Source organism: Eutrema salsugineum, unplaced genomic scaffold (genome assembly GCF_000478725.1).
Source record: "Eutrema salsugineum unplaced genomic scaffold, Eutsalg1_0 scaffold_1, whole genome shotgun sequence".
Taxonomy (NCBI): domain Eukaryota; kingdom Viridiplantae; phylum Streptophyta; class Magnoliopsida; order Brassicales; family Brassicaceae; genus Eutrema; species Eutrema salsugineum.
In genome coordinates, this window is record NW_006256909.1 from 7743374 (window position 1) to 7763915 (window position 20542).

A 20542-nucleotide genomic window follows, 5' to 3' on the forward strand; every position below is an offset into this window, starting at 1 on the left:
TATAATAATTAGAGAGATGAGAACCAATGACATTTCAACTTTAAGTAAAAACAAACACATTAGTCATATTTTAGAATATTATATTTACATACATTTGCATAAATTTATATAATTATTAATTTATGTTTTTGTTGGGACCATATATTTACATAAGGGTTTTTAAAAAAATTATTATCTTATTATCTTATCGAATTTGATGGATTTTTACATTTGCCCGACTTGGAACCAGCAAAATTTATTAATTTATAGTGATTATTAATTTATCGAGTATTAATTTATAGAGGTTTTACTGTATATATTTATAAATACTTATAGTTTTGGATGAGTATGGATTATATTTTACTACTTTGATGATACGTTTAAGGAGTTTGGAGTTTAGCGTTGAGGAAAGTAGTAGATGGGAGAAGTCTAGTCTTAGTTTGGTACTGAGTTTTAGTGGAAGCAGCTATAGAACTATGAAAATAAAGTTTATATTATGTGTGAACGCATGACCAAATTATGGGATATTATGCTGTAAAAATATGGCAGCCTTGACTACGTTTTAAATCGTCCAACGGGTAACGACTTTAGGTCTGTCAATTTCGATCCAAATCTTTAGTATGCTTGGTCTGACATTTTGAGGCATTCCCAAATTTTTCATTTTGTATAATGTGTCGGGCCTAAATTCGCCATCAATCTTGACCCCTAAAAGATACGGGACTAATCTTGACCCCTAAAGAAAAACCGGACTTATCTTGACCCCTAAGACAGAGATCCAAGTTTTTGTTTTTTTGTCACAAGTTCATAACAAATCCTCCTCTCTTTTGCTCAACCAAAACAAAAAAACAAAAATTCTCTCCTCTTTTGTTTTTTTTTTAAGATATAATCCGCAAATGTTTAAATCGGTTAATCTCAAATTTTGCAGGTTTTTATGGAGTGACAAATAGATATGACTAGTAAGTGACTTGTGGTCACGTAATCAAAATATATATTTTTAAAAAAATTAAACAAGAACACAATATTTGATTTCGTCAATTGAATTAAACTGCAAGCTCAAGTCAAGCTTCAAATTGTTTAGCTCCTAATTTTCTTGCCGTAGTGAACAAATCCATGAAGCTCACATTTCGTTGCCTTGCCACCCTCTCGTGACAATACTAAACATTTCAAATCATTCAATCTAAATAAAAAAAAAAGTAAACCATTGAGCCGTCACATCCGATATCCATTCTAGAACGGCCTAGTGTGGCGACCTCTAGCTCGTCCGCACATAAGAGCGTTCTTTGGTGGTGGATACTCGTCTCGGTACGAAGTAGAGGACGTGTAAACTCGTAGATAGAATTGTTGCCCTAAGTATTGTCTTGCCCAATTCTCCGACCTTATGTTCCACATTCCAACATTATCTAAAGCTATGTAGATAGCTGTCCATGCCCTCGGGTAAACCTGAACAGTGGACCGTGAAACCGCATCTCGGAGGTTATACTTTGATCGGCTTCTGGTTGTCCATTGGCCTCCGTCCATTCTATTATCCGAGAAAATATGAAATACATCAACATAATTGTAAGATCAAAGTTAAATGGTCCTAAACTTCCTAAATAAGAATAGACTTATAAATACAATATTTCAAGATCGAGTTAAGATAATTAATTGTCTTCTTACCCGACAACGAAGAAAGAGTAACCGGAGATGTGCCAAGACTGGACTGAATTTTCCCAATTTTGAAAAACAATCTCGATGAACTCTCTGAAGTTAGCAGCCATAACTGAGCTTTGAAGGTAACCTCCGTTTCCACCAGAGGGACTTGTTGGGATGCTCCCAAGGTTAAAAACTCCAGGAATCTTGAAGTAATCAGCGAGCTTCAATGGCGTGTCAGGCGCAACAAAAGAGGCACCGTTCACGGCATACCTCTGCTTCCCGTTGATCCAAGGAGCCGAGTTAGCGAGTATGATCGTACGGCCTGGTTTGATCAAACCGTAATGATACGACCCTTGCGGGTTCGGTCTTGGACCGCTCGCGGTTAGATTCCTCCTATATATCACATCAATACAGAACATCATAAGAAGATTAAAAAAACAAATCCCAGAGCACATACCCTATCTATAGCGGTTACTTATAGACCAAGAAACATGTTTTACTTGATAGTTCGAGCTTGGTATAGCGAAGAGGCGATGCTCAAAGTCGGTCCAGATGGAACAGGACCAGAGACGCGTCTTCTCGAGTTGCTGTAATGGAGAATCGAAGTCGTGGTGAGAACTTTACGAGTGAATCTTGAGGAGACCACGATGTAATAGTCTTGAGGCGCTTGGTTAGCGGTCACAAGAACAGAGTAAGACTGTCCTAAATGAACGTCAAGTGAAGTGTAGACGTTTTGAATAGTGTGAGAGCCTTCCACTTCAACGAGCTTCATCGTGTGGCCTTGAATCCTGAAGTTTAACGTAGTGGCGACTCCAACGTTCGATATTCTGAATCTATAGGTCTTACCGGGATGCACGGTGAAGGTATTGCCTCCCCAGCCACGGCCATTGATGAGAACTCCATCAGGAAACGGAAGATTCCTTCCGGCTTCTAACAGACGTCTCAAAACCTAAATCATTGGAAGCAATGAGATTTTGCTCAAAAACCTAACCGAATTAAATTGTATGGTGAAACCAAAATCGAACCGAAATGCTTAAAATGAATTGTGCATTCTGTCCAATTCAAACCAAACCAAACCAAACAGAAACTATATCAAATCGAATGGAAACTAAACCTAATCATAGAAAGGCTAAATTCGGCATAACTTTCTACGTAATCGCTAAAACCAAAAACCTAAGAAGCTAAACCCAAATCAAATTTTTAAACCGGATTATCCACTCGTTTCTTGCCATACAAGGCAATGGGAATAGGGGAATTAAGGAGTGAACTTACATAGTGATTGGTTTTGTACCAATCTCCGGCGAGAAGCCAGAAGTCTCCGTCAGGAGAAGGGAACGGGACGGGGATGCGAGGACGGCTCCAAATACGGATGGCTCCAAAGGCACCAGCGGCTTTGTGGAATGCAAGAGAAGGGAAATAGTAGAAGCTACCTATTTGATCTTTGACTTGGATTATGTATGTGAAGTTTTTGCCAGGTGGGATCGGACATGTCGTCCCAATTACTCCATCTTGCCATGAGTTTTTCCTCTGTTGTACTCCGTTCCTAATAAGAAACAGTCTTTGAAGATTAGGGACATTTCTTGAACAAATTAATAGTTTGGGGTTACATTTTGATATTTCAATAGATCCGGTACATAAAAGTTCGGTGCCTTCCTAATGTTTCCCACTGACACTTAAAACTCACATGTGTCGTCGCATGTGACTAGTTGTATGGATCTAGCGAGTGGAATTTTAATTTCTGATGGCATATAAAGATAAAAAAAATATATATTTTATCTTTGACAGCCAACCATGTCGGGCGTAAGAAGAGCTTTTAAATAAGACATTGACATTCTCAAATGAAATAAAACAAGAACATAATTTTTCATTTCTTTGTTGCAAATTTATTTGAATTGGCACACTAGAATGCTAGATTTTCTTATTTAAGTAATTAATCTCTGTTGGCAATATAAAAGTTGTTTTATCCCTAAAGAGTAAAGACTATTTATGTTCGTTTGAGTTGATAGGGTTTTTTTTTTTTTTTTGAGGAATACATACTCGTGGTTATAATTTATAAATGCTCCTTTTATTTACGAGAAAAAAAAAACGATATGAATTTGTCATTGAGATACTTCATTGCCTTCAAACGCTACATGTAAATCTACGTTTTTTAGTAGCATTAAAATCGCCGAGAAAGAATAATGAACCTAAATTTCTGTTTTCTTTATCGAAAGTATAGTTCATTGGAATAGATCTATCATACTTTTTTCTTGTAGATTAATAATACATAGACATATGTCACATATATATATATATATGTGTGTGTAAAGTATCGATAATGTGTAAGACGAGATGTACTCAATGCATATCCAAAAGCTGCATTCTTTTGGGACAACAACAAAAAAAAGTGCCGAAAATCAATCTTTGTTGCTCCTTTTCGTCCAGGATATTCAATTTTCCCGGCAACCCATAAAGCACATTTGCCAGGAAAATATAGTAAAGATTTGTGAAAGAACTTACCAAGAAATGAGGAAAGGCTCTTTCAAGTAATTGAAAACACTGATAATGATATTATCATTTGTGATTGCGTCAATGTGAGGTCCAGGAAACTGCCCATTTATCAATATCCCCTGCATTCAACAAAACCCAACCGAGAAAAATGTTAACACTAGATTCTCTCAGGAAAACAGCCAGAGAAAATGTGGGAAAACAAAAGTAGTTAGATACCTGTTGTTTAACACCGAGGGGATAAATGTTGCCATAAGTTATTTTCCAGGTGAAGAATCTATAAGGGTTATCTCCAAATACACCATTGATTAGAACCAGAAGAAGGACTATAGAGACTTTGCAAGAATCTCTCATTTTTGTTTCTCTCTTCTGGTTTGGGTTATTGATATGAGTCTGAGACTGTGAATAGGGGTAGATCCATATACAGAGGATTTTGGAGAATTTATTAAAGATGCTCTCTTAAATATGAGTGGCAGTGGCACCGAACGTAATTAATATATTTTGGTATTGTAGAAGTATTTTTATTTTAGAAAGGTAACTTAAACTCTTCGAATGTTATCAAATTGATTTGCATTATTAACAATTTATTTGAACTTAAATGGATAACGAATTCAAAATAAGAGACTTTTTAATAAGTTAACATCAGTTTGTGATATTTTTTCCACTGTACGAAATTTCGTAAAAGAAAAAAAACAATAAGTTGCATTTTTAGTCCATCAACAAACATTTGCTTAAAAGCTTGACTTGATTAGATTCAGCAAGCTAGTATTACCAATTCGGTGTTCAAACAGTTTGGCTTACAAATTCTGTCATAATAATAGTTAGTTACATTACATGCACCCCATTAGAAAATATTAATTTTGTCATAAGATTCTCTGCCTTTTTCCTCTTTTAGATCACACACATCTAAATTTAATTTTTTTTTATACAATGTTAAAGCTTTTTTGGGTCAAGAGTACATCATCGACTATCGCTCCGTATTGTCCGCAAGCGAAGTGTTTTTGAAACGCGGCGTGTGAGCTGTCAGGAGGTAGAAATCACGTGTGTCCATAAAATCTTGTAATGGTAATAATTGGTCGTTGGATTAAAGTAATTGCTGAAGTCAATGATATATAGACGGTGGGGATTACAGATCTGATTTATGAGTGAGGTGAGGGTGTACGGTGGATATGAAGCGGAAGCTACAAGTTCTGCGCTTTCACGTGCTTGAGACCATTCTGCACCATAAGCAAAGATTGAAGAAATATACAGAAAAAACAATACTGTAATTTGAAATAATACATGTTTATATATAATCATAATGGAAACAAACGAGTTTATGTATGTGTGTACGTACTACAGGGGCCATGTTATACAATGATAGATATATAATATATTCGACAAAAAAGTCTGGCTATGTCACCACCGAGTTCCGAGATTTTCGGTTGAAGGAAGTCCTTTGAACATTTTGTAATTTATTTTTTACTATAGCCGTCAAGCGTAGTTATAATTATTCGTAACTATGAAATTGTGGGTTTTTTTTTATTATAGTTTTCTAGTTTCAGGATCAATTCTTTATATTTATTTCTGATCGATCTTTGTCAAGAAAAAAAAAAATCCATTTCTACATCCCAAGGCAGTTCCCAAATGATGAAAAAAATCGACTGCGACTCTGTGACCACTACTAAATAGTTTGCTATCCCATCGGCTTTGATCATTCACGACTTTATTAATTGATTATTAAGTTTTTTTGAAATTAAAAAAAAAATACAAAGAAATTTACATTCTCTGGAGCTTATAACTTATAACCATCATTTTTAAAATTACCAAAGGCGTGTTTTAACTCTATAAGATATATATAGAATGCATAGAGTAAATTGTCATTAATTAAAACTCAGAAACACAATGGTGTAGTACTTAAGCAAGAATTGATTTCATGACTTGACCATAAGAATGAATTCAGTAACCAGATTTATATATCAGTTTGGTTTTACAGAAACAATTGTTCGTCTACCTGGAGCTTAAGGAAGATTCCTGACGATTGAATGAATACCGCCAAGCATGTTGCACCGCTTAATTGTTACGATGGACTCTTTGTTACTTACTTTACCAAAAATATGTAATAAACCATATGCACTTACTTACTTTACCAATACTATGTAGTAAATTAACCATATCCAATTTTAAATCTCATCTAACGCTACAAAAGTATTCAATCATATATGGCTAGGGCAGCGATGCATGGAGTTTATAATGTACACGTCAGCTGAAGTGTCAATGAACTTCCAAATTTGATGAAACTATAGAACAAGTTTCACGTGTTCTAGTACCAATCTGCACCATGAGCAAAAATTGAAGAAAAAGACAGACAACAAAACACTCTGAAATAGTATGTGTGAATGTAAATGTGGTCATGTTATGCAATCATGGGTTCATTCTACCTAAAAGTCCGGTTATGTCATCAGCGAGTTCCGATGATTTCGCTAAATTGGAGTCCGTTAAAGTTTTTATAATTTCTTGATTTATTAGCTTCGTTCTAAATTGTATTCATCTATAAAAAATTGATTTAATTTTTTTATTAACACTGATCTCCCCATCAAATCTGACTAATCCAAATATGAGCAGATTTTTTTTTTAAATATATATATATAAATAGATTTCATGGCAGGAGTTTTCCGCAAAATCCAATCGGATGGAACACTGTCGAGTTAAAAACCGGGTTTTCGATAGCGTACAAGAAAAAATTCCAATGAATGAAACAAGTGGATTTAAACTAGAATTTGGGCTTTACAGGGTTACGTGGAGGTAGGTTCCTCACAATTGAATGAATATTAATATACGTACTGCCATGAACCGCTTTATTATTACTACGGAATCGACGGTCTCTTTGTTACCAATAATGTGTAGTAAACTAAATGCAAAATTCAGGTCTCATTAAATGCTATTTCATTACGTGTTTTTTGTCTTCGTTTTCAGCATCATGCATTCAAATAGAATAATACTCTATTTACTAATTTTTTAAAAATATTTGTTCATATCGTTTATGATATAGTAGCTTTGATTTGCATTACTACACATGCAAAATGGGAAAAAAATATACACTTTGAATTATCTGAAACCTCGTGGAGTAGGTTGATTCATTTGATTCTTGATCATTAATTTTGCAGAATTTTATGGAATTATTAAGCAAACCCGCGATCTAATGGGTTTTCTTTCTTGTTCTTGGGCACTTGCCCTTACTATTAGGCCCTAGGCCTGTGTAAACCTTTTTATTCTCCTGCATTTAAATTGAAAGCTTTTTAGCAAAAAAAACAAAAAACCCGCGATCTAACCTCCAAAAAGGAAAATTGATAAAAACATGTAAACACGAATGAACAAAACGTTCATTTGGAGTGGGCCAATTGACAATCTAGTGGATCGGATCACTATTCGCTATGTGGCCATAAGACAGTAGTAATGCTTCAGTAGCCCAAATTCCATATCTTTATATCTTTAGTATGCAATACAATTGTTTTGTTAGAAAGCAAAATAAACATGTGTTAGTTTAATTTCTCACATGCATTAGAAGGCTTAGCTAGGTAGGTGAAGCACGTAGTAGAATACTATTAAGTTGGTGAAAATTTTTCATTATTGTTTATGGATGAAATGAGCTCTATTGTACACCTATACGGGTGACCACGAAATCGACATCCAAAAGCATTCAGATCTTTAGTATCTTATTATCATTAGTTTACTATGCTAGTGGTCTTTTAATTGGAAATAAATTTTTATTTAACTTGTTATCATTTGTTTGATCCGCAAATATTACTTTCCTATCTGACGTTTACTTTCCAAATTTATTTAATATAGTACTTTGGGATATGAAAATATAGTTGTAGTCAATACGATATATATATATATATACAAAATGGAGATGTCGATTTTGTTGAGTTAAAAATAAAAAGTTAAGACTTTCAGATTTTCAAAAACCAGAATTGTTACTTTAAATTGAAGAAAAGTTAGTAAGGCTGAAATGTTATTGTGGTACTATAAATTAAACAGAATTATATTCTTAATTCTTATATGACTAGAGCGTATTCAGAACATTTTTCAACAAAAAAAAGGGCATGTATTCAGAACCAAATGAGTCAAGACTGAAGACCATATTTATAAGAAATATATTTTTTTGTTGGTCAAATATTGTATAAGAAAAAAGTAAGTTATAATATAGAAGAAATGCAAATATTTTTTTTATAAATACGATGTTAAAAAATAAATAATCGACGTCAAAAAGTAATAATTACAAAATATTTTGGGGAAAAAAAGAAGAAGGAAATGGGCTACGAAACCCGACGCTAACCCTTGTCTCTGTTTCTTCATCTCCGCCGCCTTCTCACACTCTCGATTGGTTCCTACAATCAAAGCTTCTCCGATCTTCCTCGCGTGGTTTCTTCTTCGAAGTAAGTTTTTCTCATCGTGCTTCTTCGAAGGCTCGTGTCGATCTCAAAGTAGATCGCATTACTAAGGAATTAAGTGAAATAGATGAGCTAAGGTCTACTTGTTCCATTTCTATTGCAGAATCTTTACATAGAATATTCAGGAAGATTTGATCCTATAGACTCTAGATTGGGAATCAAATTTAGATTTTGGTGTTTAGGTAACGGAACCCAGTTTACGGAATCGCTGCGTCGAGTTTGTCAAATCCCTAATTTTGGTTGCTCTGTTAGTAGAGATGGATCCATTTGCATCACATTCCTTCTTAGTAATCAAAGATCACTCTCCAGAGATTGTTTTTAACAACATTTCAATCAATCCGTGCTTAGTTTGTAAGAAATGATGTGTCGATTTCACACTCCCTGTGATGTTCTTCATCACCAAATCACTCTCTGGCTTCAAAGTGTGTTCTTTTATTGCTTCAATTCATCATCATCGTATCATGCCTTCCTTGAATTGATCTTCTCTGCTTTTACTTAACAAAAAATGTGAAACTTTTTAAGGTTGTAAACTAAAGATTCAGACTTTGAGCTTAGAGGTTCTTAACTATGGTTCAGAAGATATTAATTAGATTACATTTTGAGCTATTTGGATTACAATTATCATTGCTGCTCCAAGTTTAGAGGTTCTTGACGCATTGTGTTTCTGGTTTCTCATTCTCTTTGCAAACACTACAGAAGAAGCTATGGCTGGGAAAGCTGCAGAAACAGTGGCAAAGACTGTGACGGGGTTTCAACATCCATGGAGGGCAAAACTCGATAAATACAGAACCGAGCTGACAAAAGGCGTGTGGGGTTACTGGGAGATGGGAGCATGGAAACCATTGGGGATAAGCGCGCGTAGGAGGGCGATGCTGAGGAAAGAAGTTTTGACTGCTGGAGAGGATTGGCCTTACGATCCAGAGAGGAAAGCGATGAGGACGAAGAGGAAAGGGCACAAGTGTGATAGAATTTCAGCTGAGAAAAGGGAGAACACGGCGAAGCTGATGCTGAAGATGCCTCAGATGCTGCTTGATTACAAGAAGAGAAGGTGGGAGAAGAAGATGAAGGAAGAAGAGAAAGCTAAAGAAGACAAGTGATTGATTAGATTGTCACTATAGTGAGTCTCTTGGCTGTGAAACAAAACAATTGGTGTGAGTAGTAATAATCCGGTCGTGAGGATCGGGATTTGATATTCGATAGATGGAGGAGTTGGATCTGAGATATCCTAGTATGTTTCTGGAATTCTTTTCTGTGATGTTTTTTGTTCTCTTTTGTTTTTGTCTTGTTTTTAACTGAAACCAAAACGTTGTTGAGGTGTTGGGATCGGAATTTTTGGATAGAAGCTCAGACTAATCTTGACTGTAATAATTTGTTTATGAATTATGGATACCTGCAATTTCTAGGAAAGTTCTATAGACCAAGAAGTTAAGATGATTAGTGATAGTACAAATGATAAAAATCATTGTTGCAAAAAGAATCTCATATAAATAAGCTATTTAGGCTATTTTAGTAGTATGCACATTTTGGGGTGGGGGGGGGGGGAATTTTGTAAACAAGAATCATGAATAATGTTTAAATTTAGCTCACTTTCAAACTGAAACTATTTTGAATTCACAACAAAACTTTTAGCTTAGTATTTAGCTCACTAATTAAATTAAGCTAAAACTTTTGTTGTGAATTTAAAACTGTTAAATAATTTAGTAATTCTCTTAATCAGGTTTCTAGAATATTTTTTTTCTAGAATAAAATAAAATCTATGAATAGAAACATGAATAACATTGAGCGGAGTTAAAAATAATTTTTTTTGGTATTATCAAATGTGTTGCCTATTTGTTAGAGAAAGGATTTGTTCGGCCAATGTTGACCAGGTTTCTCTACCACACGACCAAAGTGACGCAAGCAATGATATACATAGAGAGAATAAAGAGAAATGCCGCCACCTACAAAAAGGGTGTCCAGATTCAATGAACCTATTTTCACTTGCTTCTTTTATAATCCCCGCATTTCCTCTGAGAGATCTCAAAGAGAAAAACAAAAAAAAATATAAACCTCAGATCATAAAAAAAAAGACTTCGAGAAATTTGTTGTGTGGTGAAATGGCACTAGCGATCAACGTTTCTCTATCTTCTTCTGGGATCTCGAGCTCTAGCTTCCCTTCTTCAGAGCTTAAAGGTAATATATTTATCATCAAATCTCATTTTTAAATCCGGGTTTCTCGAGCAGAATCAGAACTCTGTTTCAATAATTTTAGGGAATGGCTTGATGGATCATTGTGTTTTGAGTAATTAAAAAAAAAAGCGATCAATGATGAAACTGATTCGAATTCGGTTTGCTTAATTCCTTAATTTCAGTATCGCAAATCGGTTCGTTGAGGCTATCGGATCGGATCAATGTCTCTGCGGCGTCTCTGAGTTTTTCCGGGAAGCGATCATCGGTGAAACCTCTAAATGTGCAGTCAATTACAAAGGAATCAATGGTTTCTCAAGCAGCTTCCATGGTTGCCTCTGGTACGTTCTGGTCAATTTTTCCATATTGATCTTGGTTAAAGTAATTAACTTTATGCTAATGTATCTTTTGCATTTTATTACAAAACAGAGGTTACAGAGAAACTAGATGTGGTTGAAGTGGAAGACTTTGAGGAGCTAGCAAAGAGGCTAGAGAATGCTTCACCTCTTGAAATTATGGACAAAGCTCTTGAGAAGTTTGGCAATGACATTGCTATCGCCTTTAGGTAATGAAACCAATGATGTGAATCTGATAAAAGAGAGATAATTTTCAGTTCTTGATGACGTTTTGCTAATTGGGAAATTTGTTGTTTTGTTTGGTTTCAGTGGAGCAGAAGACGTTGCTCTTATTGAGTATGCTCATCTAACTGGAAGACCCTACAGAGTTTTCAGCTTAGACACAGGGAGATTGAATCCAGAAACATACAGACTCTTCGATACAGTGGAGAAACACTACGGTATTCGAATTGAGTACATGTTTCCCGATGCTGTTGAGGTTCAAGCTTTGGTTAGGAACAAGGGTTTGTTCTCTTTCTATGAAGATGGTCACCAAGAGTGTTGCCGTATAAGAAAGGTGAGACCTTTGAGGCGGGCGTTGAAGGGTCTACGCGCTTGGATCACTGGGCAAAGAAAAGATCAATCACCAGGGACAAGATCAGAGATTCCTGTTGTTCAAATTGATCCAGTGTTTGAAGGATTAGATGGTGGAGCTGGTAGTTTGGTGAAGTGGAATCCGGTTGCGAACGTCGAAGGGAACGATGTTTGGAATTTCTTGAGGACCATGGATGTTCCTGTGAACACGCTTCATGCTGCAGGGTATGTTTCCATCGGGTGTGAGCCGTGCACGAGAGCGGTTTTACCAGGTCAACACGAGAGAGAAGGGAGATGGTGGTGGGAAGATGCAAAGGCTAAAGAGTGTGGACTTCACAAAGGGAATATCAAGGAGAATAACAACGGGAACGCAACGGCTAATGTCAATGGGACATCCACAGTTGCGGATATTTTCAAAAGCGAGAATGTTGTGAACTTGAGCAGGCAAGGGATTGAGAATTTGATGAAGTTGGAGAACCGGAAAGAGGCTTGGATCGTTGTTCTTTATGCTCCGTGGTGCCCGTTTTGTCAAGCAATGGAGGCTTCTTTTGATGAATTGGCTGATAAGTTGGCTGGAAATGGCGTGAAGGTCGCTAAGTTTAGAGCTGATGGTGACCAAAAGGAGTTTGCTAAAAGGGATTTGCAGCTCGGAAGCTTCCCAACAATACTTGTGTTCTCAAAGAACTCTTCAAGACCAATCAAGTATCCATCGGAGAAGAGAGATGTCGATTCTTTGACATCCTTCTTGAATCTCGTTCGGTGAGCAGCGAAAATCCGTCGACTTTACGAGGAGAAACAGCCAGTCAATAAACCATTCTTCAGTCTCGTTCCAGAATGCTAGAACAGAATGAAGAATATCATGAGATTCTCTATTGAAGCTCTGATTTTTTGTATAGTTGTGGTTAAAAGTAGTTGCCTTTGTGCTGATATTTTTACCAAAACTTCTCCTTTTGTACTCTTTTTGCTTCTGTGATGATATGAACAAGTTTCCCAACATCGATTACTTTGATATTGAACTGACTCATTATCCCCAAGAACAATGTATTTGAGTAAATTTTCAAATCCCAATTTCAAAAGCAAAAGAAGAAGGTAAAATATAGAGGAAAGGTTTCTGAATATTAAACCCCAAAAGGCAAAGATTCAAACATCAAAGCAAAGGAAAAAGCCAGAGAGAAGGAAGGAATGTACTTCTTATCTTCCTGGTTTATCTATGTACATAAAGAAATCGAAAGATCGATATATTTATTCAAGCAGCGATCAAAGATCCAAAAGTGTTCTCTCCGCTGTAAGTCATGTAGAGGAACCCGTCTTCATCCTTGTGTTCTTCATAGATTGCAGACATCAATGCAGCTGTTCGGAAATAAAAGAGCCAAGTGAGAACGAGCAAAATGAAGAGCATGAAACTTTGATCTTGAATGGTGATCCTTACCAGTTGGAGGCAATGTGTTCTTGACAAAGACAAAGATGGCTTTCTCGGCTCCAAGCTTGATTCTTTTGCGAACCACGTACACAAATTGGCCAACGGTTAGATCTGCTGGCACAAGATACCTAAAGAAAGTAGAAGAACATAAGCATAATCTTCAAGATATGATAACACAGACATTAGAGAGATGGAAAAAGCCATTACTCACTTCTTCTTGTCAATGTCAGGGACATCACTTTGTCCAGCCTTTTCCACAATCACCTACAATATCAGCTACTAAGTTAGAACAATGCTCAGCTAAATTTAGTAAACGACTAAAATGTAAGTTTAATCAAAAGAGGAATTAGTGAGCATACGGGGATTCTGTCAGGGTACTTCTCTCTGATTCGAGAAGCTTCACCCATCCTTGCCTCTGTTTAACAAAATAAAACCAAAAGATCAATCACAAAGTCAAGCATCGAAACAACACAAGAACAAAGCTTCCAATTTGGTCATGTCAGAGATTAATCAGGCTTGGTTTAGCTAATTCGTATTCCTAAAGAGGCAAGAACAAACACAAACAGAGAAATAAACAGCAAACAAAGAATCAGAATCATATTAAGAGGTTGAGTCAGAGCCCATACATAAAACTAATCAAGATTGTGAACTGAAATCAGAACCAGCTTCCGTAATTTTCATCGACAAATATCAGAATCCCAAACGATCTGAAGCAAGTTTTCGCAAGAAAATCACTACTCATATCAGAATCAAACACTCAGAAACTTCTATTCGGTAATCAAAAATTAAGAATCACCGATAAGGGATAATTCTTCGGAAAGTCTATGCAGCTAATAAAAAAAAAGAGGATCAAAGGAACTTACCCAGCGGATTAGAAAGCTTGAAGGAACTCTTAGCCATGGCGATTCGATCGGACTCTGCAAATTTCAAGCACGCAAAGATCATAACTTTGAAATTATAAACACGATCGATGATCAAATTCAACCGTCTGCCAGATCAAGGAAAAACAAAACCCAGAACCCTAGAAACTTGAATTGGGAAGAACAAGAATAAAAAAAAGGACGAAAGAAACATACCCGAAGAAGAAACTGTATGCGATTCGTCGAAAGTAGGGTTTGCCGAGAACAATCAATTTGATGGAAACTGGAAAAGAACCGATAGAAGTCAATATCAAAGGAGGATAAAGAGTATATTTAAATACAACTAAATAAATATAATTGGTAATTGATTTAGGGTTTTCTAAGGGTTGCCTACACGGAACCGTAATGTCCACTGTTGTGGAATCGTTAACCACTTGGCTTAATATTAATAGTTTGATTGGCTTACAAGAAATCTCGTACACCTGTCTTACGTCGGTACCGTCGATTTTATTTTAGAGCTTTGTTCGGCTCAAGTGGGCCTTCTTATTCGGCTTAATATTTTCATTGTGTAAGCTTATGGCCCAATTGTTATCACAAAAAATTATTTCGAAGTAAACAAAAAATTGTAGAATAAAGGTGGTTCGGATTTTGAGTTGGGTTTCGCTCTTAATCAGGTCGGATTTCTTTTTTTTTTTTTTGAAAATATAATCAGGTCGGATTAGGCTAATCGTGATTTTGTAAATGCAAATTTGACGGTTTTCTAAACACAATCACAAGATTATTTTGGTAGGGTGTAATTATAAAACGTTGAATAATTTATGTTATTTTGTCAAAGCAATAAAATTATTTGGAGTGTGTAGTAAAGAAGCAAAAATACTAGACTCTGTTATCAAGAAATAAGCTGTATATGAACTAATTTTTTTGTTTTTTTTTTCGTTTTGTAACAGGGATAGATCTATTAACAAAATCTAGATTAATCCATGTGTAGAAAATTGATATTTTTGCTACTTAAGAGTTAAGATGTCTACAGCGAACAAAAATAATTTTATAGATGGTAAGAATCGTTCTATATATTGCCATATGACGAATCTTCTTCCGCGTTGCTAGTTGTTACTTGCTAGTAAAGCTGACTGAGAATATAAATATATGATCAATGTATTATGCATAGAACCTAACTGAATTTAAAGAAAATTTGGATGAAAACTGAACCAACATAAGTTCATAATCTGATCGGTATTGTTTATATGTTTGAAAAAACTAAACCAAAATCCAACCAAGCTCGAATTCACTACAGCTGGTGGGATAACCTGACTGAATAAACTAAAATTCATTTATAAAAAAAATATTATTTTACTAGTATATCTTGAAATGTATCTTATTATAGTTAAAATCCTTCAAAACAAAACTATTATGTATAAATTATAAATCGATTTTAGCAGCGAACCAAATCCACTATAAATGTATAACGATATGAATTGATTTTCTCAAACAAAACAAAACAAACTTCAGTTCCAATTTGGTAAAAGAACTTCCAAAGTACAAATTAAAAACTACAAACTGAAATAGATAACAGATACGGAGATACCCATCCCCTAGCAACACCATCTCTAGTAACTAGTTGCTAGGACTTCAACAACATTGAAAAGTGAAAGCTAATGAGCAATATGGCACGAGCCCTTAGTCTTATGTCGGACCAAAAATGTTAATATCATCCGAAACATTTCCACTCTTGATCGAGCCCAAAAATGGCGAAGAGATCGAGAGAGGCTCTCAAATTTCTCAACCAAAGGTTCCAAAGGATATGCCAATTTTCTCAAAATTATAATAAAATCTTAAGCTCATTAAACTAAAGAGTTAAAGACCATTGAGAACTACAAATTAAAAACAACATAAGAAAAATGATATGGGTCCCATGCATGGGCTTGACAAGTCATCCTCATCGTCATCATACTTATCTAAAAAAATCCAAAAACCTAACAACAACAAAAAAAAGAAAGAGAACTCAACCATATTGGTAGTGTCATGATTCCCTACATGATGATAACGACAATAACATTGCATATTTAAATAAATCATGTGGATACCATAAAGTTTAGGTTTTAATTCATGATAATGATATGGTATGGTGGTAGTAAAAGGTTTTTTTTGCGATATTGATCTTGCTCCATACCATGACATAACTATGCTGGTGGTGGTGGTGATGTTGATGTGATGTTCGATTCCAAGAAACCTGTTTGGGTTAAGATAGCATTCCTTGTTTTGCTGAGATCTCTTCCTTTGAGTGTTCGTCCGATTCCTTCACACATGGAGAAAGATGAGATCTGTGTTCTTGCGAGCCTTCTTGCTACCAATTCATGGGGAGGAACCATTGCGTCTTCATCATCATCATCATCATGAATGAGCAAATGGCTGCTTCTTGTGTTCTTCTTTGTGTTCCCATAAATCTTGGACCAGTCAGGAACATTCATTGGAGCAGATGACTGTTTTGCCCCGGAGACCTCGTTGCCCTTAGGAATGTACCTCGCAGAAGATGATGAAGAGGCCGAGAAGAGATTGTTACTTTTGGACATTATCATTTCAGGACCTGGAGTTTCTTTTTCTCTCAAAACTGACCACACATCTTCTTCATCAAACTCTTCTACCCCTTCCATTGTCACTCAAGAAAAAACCCTTCTCCTAAATATTGCTTCTTCTGATGCAACTAGGTGCTATTCTTCCTCCTGAATCCATGAAAATACTCCATCACTTTATCCTAAAACCATAAAAAGAAGAAGAGAGAAAGATGAGAGAGAGAGGGAGAGAATTGATTACCTGAGAGACGCAGAGGAAGATTCAGTGAAAATGTGATGTATAAAAATGTGAACCATAAACAACATTAAACAATCTCTCTTTGCTGGCAAATGAGAGACAGAGAGGTCATTGATTGCTTCAAAGGAATCAAAAGCCTCCACAATAGGCAGAGGTTTCATAAAGATCCAAAACTGTATTAATTTCGTACTTTTTTTGGGGTGCCATAACTATGAATTAAATAAAAATAATTAAATAATTAAAAGGGTTAGATATAGAGGAGTGGTAGCTTTTGGTACTATTTCTACTAAGACCTGCCAAAATTATTGATAGAGTCTGATTCATGCTAGAAGACAAAACCCAATGTACTATATATGAAAAGACTTGCTTTATCTCAAACTTTTTCCTAAGCCATATTATACTTTCTAATCTTTTTTTGGCGATATGGATTTTGTTAATAACTTAAGAGGAAAAAGATAAATTGACTTAAAAGGGCTTGTGATATTAACATATTATTATCCTTTTTGAGAATCTTGTTTAATCATTTTTCTTAAAAATGTTATCATCAAATTATAATTATGGGATAAAGAGTTTTGTTTTTCTACGTACGTATAATTATGGGAAAAAGTGTTCGACGAAAGTAATATAGTTTCATTATAATAAAAATAACTTTGTAGTTATCACACACAAAAAAATCTGAATCCCCGTGTCCGTACACACATAAATACATCAGACTTTTTGGTGGGGTAAGAATCAAATCGATTTATAGTTTTTGTTAGACTATCCAATCCAACGCTTCATGGGTCACCTCGCAAGGGATGTTATTCCAAAGAACGATGTAATATAAGCGTAATTTCATTTAAGACCTCTAGTTTCGAAAGGTTTCTTATTCAGCCTCTCAAAGTTTATAGAGAACGAATACGTAACTTAATTGAATGAGTGATGAGTCCAAATTCCAAACTTGAAGGAAAAGAAAAAGAAAAAAAAACTTAAGAACGTCTTTTTTTTTTTTTTTTGAATGTAACTTAAGAACGTCTTGTTCCTTAAGAAACCTACAAATTGCTTCATGTACATTGATGAAAGTGTTGAAACAGTGAAACAAGAACTAAATGTTGAAACTCATTTAGTTTTGCAGATAGGTGAATTTCAGATGAAAATTTAGTTTTAAAAATCAATTAAAAAGAAAAAGAATGATAGTACATAAACGTTTTGAACAAGAAATGTCATACAGTATGTTGAAACATAGGAAAATACTCCTTTTCAATCACGATTAACAACTTTTATGAATCTCTTCTCGATCAACTGCATGTGAAGATCGATGGTTCTAGTCTAAGCCCTTCAAATTCTTTACTCCAATCATATCGCCGACATGATTCTAATGGCCTAGTCAATTTGGGCCTCTCTCTATGGGCTTGTCTCAATCGGGTGAAGTCTTGGCTCTTTATTACATAGGCTAAAAACGTGGAGTTAAAGATGTTTTTGAAGAAGATTGTTTATTTTATTTGTAAGTAATAAAACTATGACGATACATATTGTATGTGGTAGGGTTAGCTGATAATCAAGAGGAAAGCAAGGTTTGTAGTTTTAGACTTTTAGTCTATAAGCGAATCGAGTTTACTCACTAAAATACGTGTATTATTATAATAAAGCTTGGTCTAAAACTCTTTGTAATTAGGAAGATGTCAATGGTCAATATAGAAGTTGTTTTATTGTCGATCGACAGTGTAGTGTGCAAACACCTTTTAATATAAATTGACTAAATTAAAGTTTTTTGAGGTTTGTCGTGACCAAATGTTATAGAATTTTTGTGTGTGCTTTCTATACTGTCTATTCACTCACATCTTCCATAGATTTATCATTTATCCAGTCGATACCACAATAGATACAACTTCATTTATCCCTATGCAATTTTCTTAAGAGAAAGAACGAATTTTCTGATTCATTGTACTCACGAAATTGTGATGAAAGAGTCTCAATATTCACTTCTTATACCTTGCAAAACAACAAGTATAAATGAAGTTCGAAGAAATGCATTCTCTCTGGAATCGAATTTCTAGAATCTCTTTTGTGATTTTAACTTGACGCTTGCCTATTGTAAACCTGACCGTTGAGGCTTAAAGGCCAAAGAGCATCGATAGCCTGAGATAGGGTCTAGCGCAAACTGCAAATTAGTGAGAAATCAGCTCTTTGTGTCTGAGCCGTTTCATCGACTCGTAAAAAGGTTTTCTTTCCCGCTTGGAGAAGATGTTGTCACGGATAAAGCGGTCCATGACCTTGAAGTTTGCATCAGGAGGAGAGGAAATGCCACTGTGAAGTCTTTGATTCCTTTCTTGCCAAATGTTATAGATGATCCACTGAGCTACAAGTCTCCGAAGAGTGAGCGGAGAGCGACCAGCCGGAGATCTTTCCATTTTTCCCCTCTTCTTTATAGATTCTCCTGTTTTTGTTTTTTTAGAAAGGATTTTATAATGGCTGGTTAAGCTTATGTACGTAACTTAACTACAAAACGCTCTAATTTCTTAGTGATAATAACAGTACTATTAAAAAAATTGTGTCTGAGCCGTTTATCTTTCAAGGGTTGATTTCCCGTATACAGTGTTAACCTAAGAAATCCGTCATCCGCCGTTTTCGTTAATTTCGCAGATCTCTTTTGGGTTAGAGAGGAAGTAACGTGTGAATCACGGGATCAGACATTAGACCACTTAAGAAAAGAAAGAGATCAGCGTTTCTGAATTCTGATACATCCAGGTCACAGGATCACTGGATTCCTTATATGGGCTTCATTGGGCTGAAAAGGCCCATAGTTATTACTTTTTTCAAGCTTCAAAACCTTATGGCTTTAGTCGTTTACAATTTCTACGTAAACACTTATCACAGACATTCTTCGGGCAAAAGGGTAGTTACGGCCATTAAAGTGGCTATAAATGTATAAATGAATATCAATGTATATAATTTGGTTAAGTCTCGGTTTAGTTGGTACAATTGGTAGGGTTAAAGTTAATCCGGTCAGCTTGATTTATTTTGGTTTAGGTAAAGTGTATATACACTGTATATAGTATATTTTTGTTACAGTATATAACTATATATAAACATGATTATACAGTTCTTACACACAATCATGTGTATACGGTATTTTAACATGATTGTAACCTCTTTTTTTCTTTTGATGAATTAATAACATAAATCTTTTCAAGTGTTGATTCATTTTCTCTAATGTGGTATGAGAGCTACGTTGCTGCATAAGAAATTATCGATGTTACTTATTCCCATTGCCAATGAGAAAATGGAGTAAGTGATTGCTGCATTTGTTTGAATACATTGTAATATAGTGTAATTCCTCGCCGTCCATAAAATTAAGTCTTGGAGTTTTGATTTTTCTATGGGATTGTACATGTTACACATGTAAACCAAATGGTGATACAAATCTAAGCTATATGTGTATCTCTCAAAGTTGAAAAAAGTTTCCAAACCAGCCTAACAAAGGATGAAATTAAAAAGACCTGGCAACTATCAAAGGGTCTATATCCTTCACTATTTCTGGAAACTCACACTTGGATCCGAAATTTGCTTTTATAAGTCTGGTGAAAAAAAATTAACGTCTTTTCTTTTGTCTTGGCATTGAATCTTGCAGGCCCCATGGTTGATGTAACGTCAAGGGCACGGATGAGTACAGTTTCCACGTGTCAATTCCATACACTGAAATTGGATTCTTCTACTTAACCGATAATAATAATGGTACCGGTTATCATAATGTTCTGTTCAACATATGACATCTCTACACAGTTACTCGTCATTAATTTGTTAGTTAGAACTTGTAAATCAGTGTTTAGCGCACACATGTTAAGTGGA

General features: G+C 35.3%; 5 protein-coding genes across 7 annotated transcripts; 2 read left to right on the plus strand and 3 right to left on the minus strand.

Annotated features, from left to right (window-relative positions):
- Positions 1-875: 875 nt before the first annotated feature.
- On the minus strand, positions 876-4505 carry LOC18028623 (L-ascorbate oxidase homolog). Its single transcript, XM_006413633.2, has 6 exons — positions 4318-4505; positions 4111-4220; positions 2884-3154; positions 2112-2560; positions 1636-2004; positions 876-1498 (listed from the first exon to the last, which is right to left on the minus strand). The coding sequence occupies exons 1-6, from the start codon at positions 4450-4452 to the stop codon at positions 1207-1209; spliced, it is 1626 nt and encodes a 541-aa protein (XP_006413696.1). The 5' UTR covers positions 4453-4505; the 3' UTR covers positions 876-1206.
- A 3839-nt stretch (positions 4506-8344) lies between these two features.
- Positions 8345-9884, plus strand: LOC18028624. Its single transcript, XM_024149435.1, has 2 exons — positions 8345-8516; positions 9228-9884. The coding sequence occupies exon 2, from the start codon at positions 9236-9238 to the stop codon at positions 9626-9628; it is 393 nt and encodes a 130-aa protein (XP_024005203.1). The 5' UTR covers positions 8345-8516; positions 9228-9235; the 3' UTR covers positions 9629-9884.
- A 650-nt stretch (positions 9885-10534) lies between these two features.
- Positions 10535-12635, plus strand: LOC18028625 (5'-adenylylsulfate reductase 3, chloroplastic). Its single transcript, XM_006413636.2, has 4 exons — positions 10535-10703; positions 10883-11038; positions 11127-11262; positions 11363-12635. Exons 1-4 carry the CDS (start codon positions 10628-10630, stop codon positions 12387-12389), a joined length of 1395 nt encoding a protein of 464 aa, XP_006413699.1. The 5' UTR covers positions 10535-10627; the 3' UTR covers positions 12390-12635.
- LOC18028626 (autophagy-related protein 8a) lies at positions 12607-14333 on the minus strand. Of its 3 annotated transcripts, XM_024148900.1 has the most exons (7): positions 14301-14324; positions 14123-14189; positions 13910-13963; positions 13406-13461; positions 13258-13310; positions 13056-13174; positions 12607-12976 (listed from the first exon to the last, which is right to left on the minus strand). In XM_024148900.1, exons 3-7 carry the CDS (start codon positions 13944-13946, stop codon positions 12873-12875), a joined length of 369 nt encoding a protein of 122 aa, XP_024004668.1. In that variant the 5' UTR covers positions 13947-13963; positions 14123-14189; positions 14301-14324; the 3' UTR covers positions 12607-12872. The 3 variants fall into 3 exon arrangements, with proteins under 3 accessions (XP_024004668.1, XP_006413701.1, XP_006413700.1); XM_006413638.2 differs by having other exon boundaries at positions 14123-14333; XM_006413637.2 differs by lacking the exon at positions 14301-14324 and having other exon boundaries at positions 13910-14203.
- A 1753-nt stretch (positions 14334-16086) lies between these two features.
- LOC18028627 lies at positions 16087-16799 on the minus strand. Its single transcript, XM_006413639.2, has 2 exons — positions 16718-16799; positions 16087-16626 (listed from the first exon to the last, which is right to left on the minus strand). Exon 2 carries the CDS (start codon positions 16555-16557, stop codon positions 16087-16089), a length of 471 nt encoding a protein of 156 aa, XP_006413702.1. The 5' UTR covers positions 16558-16626; positions 16718-16799.
- Positions 16800-20542: the final 3743 nt, after the last annotated feature.